The sequence below is a fragment of the Archocentrus centrarchus genome, chromosome 9 (genome assembly GCF_007364275.1).
Source record: "Archocentrus centrarchus isolate MPI-CPG fArcCen1 chromosome 9, fArcCen1, whole genome shotgun sequence".
In the NCBI taxonomy this organism is placed as follows: Eukaryota; Metazoa; Chordata; class Actinopteri; order Cichliformes; family Cichlidae; genus Archocentrus; species Archocentrus centrarchus.
The window spans coordinates 7,934,138-7,942,384 of record NC_044354.1 but is presented as its reverse complement, the minus strand read 5'-3'; the positions used below and the strand labels follow the sequence as shown (position 1 = coordinate 7,942,384).

At 38.2% G+C, this 8,247-nt stretch overlaps 1 protein-coding gene across 1 annotated transcript in view; it reads left to right on the top strand.

Annotated features, from left to right (window-relative positions):
- The first annotated feature begins 59 nt into the window (after window positions 1–59).
- Window positions 60–8,247, top strand: part of hsd17b4 (hydroxysteroid (17-beta) dehydrogenase 4) — a 35,638-nt gene continuing 27,450 nt past the window's right edge. Inside the window, exons 1-8 of the mRNA XM_030737284.1 lie at window positions 60–212; window positions 701–754; window positions 2,553–2,660; window positions 4,003–4,062; window positions 4,180–4,201; window positions 4,424–4,470; window positions 4,740–4,824; window positions 7,975–8,162. Of these exons, the coding sequence (XP_030593144.1) occupies window positions 161–212; window positions 701–754; window positions 2,553–2,660; window positions 4,003–4,062; window positions 4,180–4,201; window positions 4,424–4,470; window positions 4,740–4,824; window positions 7,975–8,162 (616 nt within the window). The 5' untranslated portion in view covers window positions 60–160. The remainder of the gene's footprint in view (window positions 213–700; window positions 755–2,552; window positions 2,661–4,002; window positions 4,063–4,179; window positions 4,202–4,423; window positions 4,471–4,739; window positions 4,825–7,974; window positions 8,163–8,247) is intronic.

Sequence of the window (8,247 nt, the reverse complement as noted above, 5' to 3'; positions counted from 1 at the left end):
AAAAGTTGTAATAAAATCCTGGTTTCTGATTGGTCACTGATCGTTACGTCCTCCCCGTATCGCGGAAGTGTGACTTAGAAGAGTTCATCCTGCTGTCTCCGAAAGCCAGTGCTGTTGTAGCCACTGTGACCTCCAAAACAAATAGTAAAATCTCACAACAATGTCTCTGTCTTTCGAGGGAAGAGTTGTGCTTGTCACTGGGGCCGGAGGAGGTAAAAATCGTCGTTAGCTGCGCTGTCGATTGTATTGAGGCTAAAACAGCGTGTGTAACGTTAGCTCCAAGTGCTAATCTGGTAGTTGTGGAGTTTGCTTGTTGGTATGCCAGGCCAATTATTAAGACGGCAAATGCACCAATCTGTTATTTTCGTGCGTGTTTATTAGCTGCACAGCTGCTGTAATCACGGTTTCTTGCTGACTGTTAACACTGGGGAAAAGCTGCAATATCGTTAGGCAGACTCGGTAAAGCAAGTGTGTGTTATTTTTGCACAACATGAGCAGATTAATTCGAGCAGAAACGGACGTCTATGTATTTAAAGGACACGGAGAGCAAAGTACAAATATCGCAATTGCTTGTAGCTGCAGTGAAATTGTGTGAAAGAGCATGCAGCAACACAGCACCGCTGCAGGTGCTATAGTATAGGGGTGTTTTTTCTTTAACGTAAGTTCATACTCTTTGCTTATGTGCTTTTCTTTACAACAGGTCTTGGCAGAGAATATGCACTGGCTTTTGCTGAAAGAGGCGCCTCAGTAATAGGTAAATACAAGATACTCATTTTGCACTTCTTATACCACATGTTTTTATTATAGTGTGGTTAGGATGACCTACAGTAAGGCATGTGCTACAAAGCTGGATTTGGTTTATACAGATAATGTAAGCACAAATTTATTTATTTAGCACCTTTCAAGATAAATATCACAAAGTGCATCACAACAAAAATGCTAAAGAATTAAAACAAAAAAGTTGCCCATTTTTTAAAAAAAAGCTGAGTTTTTTGGCTGCTTTCTAAATGGGATCACTGAGGCCACAGATCTCAGGCTCAGAGGGAGAGCCACTGTTGCAAAAGCTTTGTTTCCTTTGGTTCTCAGCCTTGCATGCTGCACAGCCAGCAGACCCTGATCACAAGACCTCTGGAACCTGCTGGGGACGCGCAGATGTAAAAGTTCACTGTACGCTGGTGCTTGTACATGCAGAGTATTATTGTAGGGTCTTTACCCTACCCTGTTGTGATTTGGCGCTATATAAATAAAATTGAACTGAATTGAATAAAGCTCTAAAAGTCGAAACCAGAATCGTAAAGTAGACTCTGAAGTTGGGACCAGTGCAGCTGCGTGGTGTGATGTACGAGTACTTAAAAGATTTAGTCAGAAACAATGCAGCGGCATTCTGAACAACCTCCAGACATTCCATGGAGGTTTTGTTAAGACAAGGGAACACTGAATTTCAATAACCCAGACATGATGAAATAAAGGTATGAATAACAATTTCCTATTCAGAGCATGACAGTGGAACTGAATATGACCATGATTAAAGCAAGTGTGAACCAGAGATGTAACCTGAGCATCCAAAGTAAAAGATGAGTCAAAAGTTACTTGAAGGTTCCCAATAGAAGATATAGCAAATGTGGCAAGGTTTCCAGGCAGGCAACTTCAGGGTTAACCCAGGGTTTTCTGTACTACTAAGGTGTTTCACTGCTTACCAGGGTATATCGCCATGGTAATGTATGCTGTAGTCCTAACTTGCTCCAGTGCATACTTGTAACCTATAATTTATTTATCTATTTTTGTCAGTGTCATGTTGGTATACATGTTTATATTAAGCACTGCATGGATCCAGCCAGTTTAATGTAGCCCATTTATAATTTGAGGTTTTTACCACAGTGCATTCATATTACTTGCTGCTGACTACACTAGCACTAGCACCAGCTGATTTTTTTTTTTTTAAAAAAACCTAAATTAAATGATAGCATGAGTAAAAATGGGCAGATTGTTGCAGCTGCATGACATAAACTAGCTGCTGGTGTAGAGCTTTTCCAGGATGACTTTGAGTTGATTTGGGATGCACAGATTCAGTGTTAGGTTGGCACTCTCTTAAATAGTTACATTAACAGATGATCAACATCCTGCTGTAGATTACATACTGAAAAATATGACAGTTGGTTCCAAGAATGTGTGTGTGTGTGTGTGTGTGTGTGTGTGTGTGTGTTGGGGGGGGGGGGGGGGGGGGGGGGGGGATTGAAATCCTGAATCAGATATCCTGAATTGATGTACTGGAATTGGCACTGGTGGAGGGAAAAATTGGACTGAGATAAATTATACCTCAAAATGTCACTAAGAAGTTTACATTGCAGTGGCTATCAAATTTAAATTACATAGTTGCAGATGTTTGCATAAACATTTTCTCATTTCAAAATATTTCTCCTGCCAGGACTGAATTTGATCTTAACTCTGTCAAGGAATCAGCTTGGCTATGCTCTTTTCTTAACCTAATCACTCATGGAGAATTGCAAACTCACCCCATTATTGCTAATCTTTTTCTCTTTGTTGCAATAAAGTGAATGACCTTGGAGCAGACACTAAAGGAGGTGGAAAGAGTTCTGCAGCTGCTGATAAGGTGGTGGAAGAGATAAGAGCGAAGGGAGGCAAGGCTGTGGCAAACTATGGTGAGTTCTCTTTTCTCTTTTTCCAGATATTTAGTTCATGTAATGGTTTGCTGAAAAATGGTATTGATTTCGATCAGTGTGACGTGCTTAGTGATGAAACCGTTGGTGAATATTGAAGATGTGTCTCGCCTATAGGAGAAAAATTGTTTGAGAAAACAAAACAGTCACTCTGTTGTATTCGTATTTTTGAGTGTTGCCTTTTTTTTGTTCTTGTCACACATCAATACTTGACCTCACTCACATTTAAAGTTTATCAGCTTTATCTAGTACATGATCAGTGTTTCTCATATGCGTCGCTCCCAGCTATGCTCATTGTTTCTGTATATGCAAGCATGAGCCAAGAATCAAAGGAGTATACTATGAAGGAAGTTCAACACAATCAGGCTTTCTTTGCGTTAGTTAGCTTGCCAAAACCTGAAACCCAGGTCGTAGATGATAGTAGTTATCATCTTTCTTTGTTAAACCCGGCTTTCTGCTTGAGCCTCTGTGTGCACTTGCATAGAAAGGGGGGTTTCACATGTCATGTGGCTCTTCGTCTGCACAAAATGATCTGTTGTCTGTGCCAATCAATTAAAATGTTATCAAATGTTGATAAACTCTGCAAAGAACATAAAAATAGAACAGTAAAATGCAACACTGTTGCAAATAAGACAGGAAGTTAATGCTGCAGAAAATCATTCATCTTTGGATTTTGTGCACAGAGAAAATAAATATTGTAACTTGAATGATTTTAAATCCCTCTGTTTCATTACTGAGGTGACAACTGCCCATCAGAGCTCTGAAACTTTAAACTAGATACATTTAAACATTAAATGTTAATGTCCCTCAGCCTAATACAGAAGATGTGGAAATTGCTTTAGTTTGTCACAGATCAAAGTGAAATCAATTTTATTGATTGAACAGGTTTTCTCGGTGTGTTCTGTGTTCTCGTAGCTGCAACAGTCTAAAAGAGACTTGGTGCCAGATTGGAATCAAGTATTAAAAACATTTATACATTAAACATTTCCGCATCACCCAATTCATACATGCACATTCCAGTGACAATGTGATGCACAGTTTGCACTGCTTCATTATTAGCACGGTAGCCCACTTAGCAACTCGCACATACAAAATGTAATCCCCAGCAGAGGATCTAGATCACACTTAAAATATGCCATAAATAAAAAGAACTGGTGAAAAGGTACTGCTTCCAGCCACTTTTAACCCGTAGTACACCCATTCATAGTACACCCCTCTGAACTAAAGCCGCAAGAAACACAAATAATCTTTTGAAACCACAACTTGTCCAAAAATATGAATGTAAAACTGTGAGGAAAAAGTCTGTTTTGTTTTGCTTGTACAGATTCTGTAGAAGATGGAGAAAAGCTGATCCAGACCGCATTGGATGCATTCGGAAGAATAGGTGTGTATAAATTTTCTGTGGAAATCAGTGCCGACATCTGTTATGAAATTATCATTAGATGGTTGTCAATAATGTTGTTACAGTTATACCTCAAATCTAACTATTTTTTATTTTCAGATGTTGTTGTAAACAATGCCGGGTAAGTCCTTTTTAACAACAATGATCACACTTTTTTTTTTTTTTTTTTTTTTTTTTTTAATATTTTTAAATATTTTTTCATATTATCTGCTATTAGAATGGCCATTTGGTTGCATTTAATTTGAGCGTGGGCAGTACTGTCATGTAATTTTGGCTCACAAAAGGGAAAAAAAAATGAAATGCAGAAAACCTAAAACCCTTTCTTTGCTTTTCTTTTACCAAGAATTCTTCGTGACCGATCATTTGCCAGGACAAGCGATCTGGATTGGGGTAATTACATTATCTCTGACCTTTGTATTCACTTGACTCATTACTTATACTGTATGTCTTCCTTCATTTGGCTCACAGGTATCCTATATGTAGAGCAATATTTTTTTTAAAGGTGTTTGGTGTCAAGTGTCTTACGTCTATACATTCAAACGTGGGAGTTTTAAAAACCTGCTGTAAGCTTGATTTGACCCCACACTGTTAAATAACAGAAACATGTATTATTATGCGTTAATGCTTATTTGTGTCTTTCCTCTTACTCTGCATCACAGACCTCATTCAAAGAGTTCATTTGCGAGGCGCTTTCTTAGTGACTCGAGCTGCCTGGAACCACATGAAAAACCAAAAGTTTGGCAGGTAGGTAGCTCAGCTTGTAGCAGCTATTGACGTAGGTAAAACTGTGTCATCCTCTTATTACGTGGGTAGTTTTTTTTTTTTTCCCTTAGATCTGTCAAAGTTGCAGTATCCTCAACAGACAGAACATTACTGGAGTGTTATCAAGAAGATATCAGTACTGTGTGATGAGAACTGATTCAGACGTCAGTAACGGTACTAAAGATAATCTGAGGCACACAAAAAACTTTGACTAAGTGGTCTCTTGAGGATAATGTTTGGAATCATGTCTGCAGTCACATTGTCTGCTTTAGTTAGTCAGTAGGCCTTAATAGAGATGAACCTCAAATGGTGCAAAACCAGGTGAATCTTTTTGTGGTTTTACATTTACATCATCTTGGGCTTTTATTAGTATGAATTTTTTTTTTTTTATTGTTTTTTTTTCCCCCTTTAATGTTATGCCATAAAGATCAAGACATGCAGTGTCAGAAAGAGTTTGTGAACTCTTTAAAGTTACCAGGACTTGTCCGTGACTGCTTTTGCAATTTGGTCTGATCTTTGTCTAGCTGCCAAAACAGCAGCTTGACGTTTCATAGCACCTCTGGGATAATGAGATAATCAACTCGTTCTCATTCTGAAGCCATTTTACGCAAGGTGTCCATAATATACCGGCTGCAGCAGTATTGGCCACAGATTTCAGCAGTCTAGAGATCTGCAATGTCTGGAGGTGGGAGGGGTGGCATTAATAATATTATTATTATTATTATTATTATTATTATTATTATTAGACCCAGGTTTTCTAACCAAGTTTCCAACATCCAGTTGGGACCTTGGTGTTTTGCTCTGCAATGTCAGTGCTCTGTTGGTTTTATTTATTTATTTTCTCCACTCATTGCTTGTAGAGAGATGATTGGACAGCTGTGTCATACTTTGCTACCACATCGGATTTGTGGTCAAATTGTACATCTGATATTGACTGAGACAGAGCTGCATTTCTTGTGCCTTTTTAAAGTATTTATTTGTTTGCCTTGGAGCGTAAGTGGACTACAATTGATTATGTTCTATGTTTACATTACAAAGTTTCTTGAATTTGTAATAAAGATGTATATATACTGTTTTTTTTTTTGTTTTGTTTTGTTTTGTTTGTTTTCATGGGGGGGGGGGGGGTCTATTTGCTTCTGGGGTTATTTCCCAACAATTTAAGACCGTTTGAATCTGTACAATACAAATGATACAGTATAGCTTTTTTTTTTTTTTTAGACATTTTTTATTAATATGTAGGTTATTTATTAGTAACTGACCAAAGGATTTAGTTTTCCATTTTGTGTTCTCCTGTAACACTTGGAGCTTTTGAATGATCAGAATTAAAAATTTAGCTAATTATATATAGTCAGCTGCATTATTGATTTAAAATTCAGTATGTATATCTTTTTTTTTTTTTTTTTTCCCCATGTCATCTAGCCCTTCTAGTGGATAATTGTGATGACATGGCAGATAGTTTGTATTAATGTGGCTTTAAAGATGCCATGTGTTGCTTATGGAAAGATAAATGAAGACAATGTGGGCTTATACAGAGATGCAATGCAGATTCTGGTATTTGATTAATGGGGGCTTTGCTAACAGGCCTTTGTTACATGTACAACTAATAACATTAGCAATGGCTGGTTTCTGGAACTGCACAATTATTGACATTATTAATTACAAATGTGCTCTTCTTGACATGTAAAATGTACTCAGAAGGAAAGCCTGCTCATGTTTTATTGTAGCTAAAAGATGTCCATTACAATACACACAGCTGTTTTACATGAAAGGGAGAAGATGGCAGTTCATAAACACTAACGTTTTCGCTGCACTGAGCTCAAGCATCTTATTACTTTGTAGAGTAAAAAACCTTTTCAAATAACACTGCCGATATTAAATCGAGGTTGTCCGCAGCTGTGGTGGATACTTTTTCCTGGAAATGTTTGGATCAGCTTTTCGTGGCACGTACCCCCCACCCTCTGTCTTTTTTTTCTTTTTCCTCTATACACAGGGTTGAAAACCTCTTCCTTAGAATTCTGAGTGATTACCTTTATCTTATGGTAAACACATTTATAACCTGATGGGCATAAAATCTTCCAAGATGGGGGCGATTGAATGGTTTGAGTGCCAAGGGATGTGGATCATATGCCATGGTCTTTGCCATTACTACAGCTCAACCCAGCTGAACCCCGTTGGAGAATTATACTGACTTGTTATATGGCGTTGTCCACCAACACCTGACTTACACTTTTGTGTTTTTTTTTCTTTTCTCCTTTCATTTGTCTCCCATCTATATTTTGCCCTGCTTATGGGAAATTTTATAATTCAATCATCCATGTGCATTCACCCCAAACAAAAATCTGTGGTACATTTAATGATTAAAAAAAACAAATAAAAAAACCAGCAAAATGAAATTAAAATGATAAAGGTCATAGCCTGAGTCCCCTGCTCACTCACTACATGAAAACATGAAGGAAAACACTTACATAATGTTCTGGATCATGTCTTTTGTGCAACATTTGATCATGTGACACTTTTTTACAAATTACTATGCTGAGACTTGTAAGTCTGCAAGATTCCCCAGAAAATTGACTGATTTTTATAGAATAGAAATTGATAGTGTGGTACACATTACATGTATTATGGTGTGGATCACTGCTTTCTAATGACCAGGTGTTTTTTTTTTTTTTTTTTTTTTTTTTAAGATGTCTCCTGGACCTAAAGTAGCTTTGATCTTAAACCCTGTTAGGTTTGCTTGGTTGAACTTGGTAAACTTTGTGAGGTTACTAGAAAAACTTGAATCCATACATGCATTTATTTCTACATATAGCATACATTTGTAATGTAAAATATGCAAGCAGATTTACTGTGCTCTGTTCGTTAAAGCCGCTGTGTGTGTGTGTGTGTGTGTGTGTGTGTGTGTGTGTGTCTGTGTGTCTGTGTGTGTCTGTGTGTGTCTGTGTAAGTAAATGTGCTAGGATTGCATGGCTAGATACTTACATTTGCACACTCCTGTGTGTATGCTTGCATGAAAAATATGTAAGCCTTTGTAAGACTGTGTGTGGGGGGCTGTCTGTGTCTCCTATTACTCCATCATGATGCCTGTCACTTTGCATTAACCCAGACATGTTGTCTTGGGGTTTCTGTGGCCAGAATCATCATGACAGCTTCAGCCGCAGGGATCTACGGCAACTTCGGCCAGGCAAATTACAGCGCTGCCAAGCTGGGCTTGCTGGGACTGGCTAACACTTTGGCAATCGAGGGCCACAAGTACAACATCCACTGCAACACGATTGCTCCTGTTGCTGGGTCACGCCTCACAGAAACAGTCATGCCTCCAGGTAAGTAGAGTAAAGACATATAATGCGTCCAGCTGGTCTATATGATGTGAGCGCACACACTCTTACTCACTCACTCTCGCTTTTT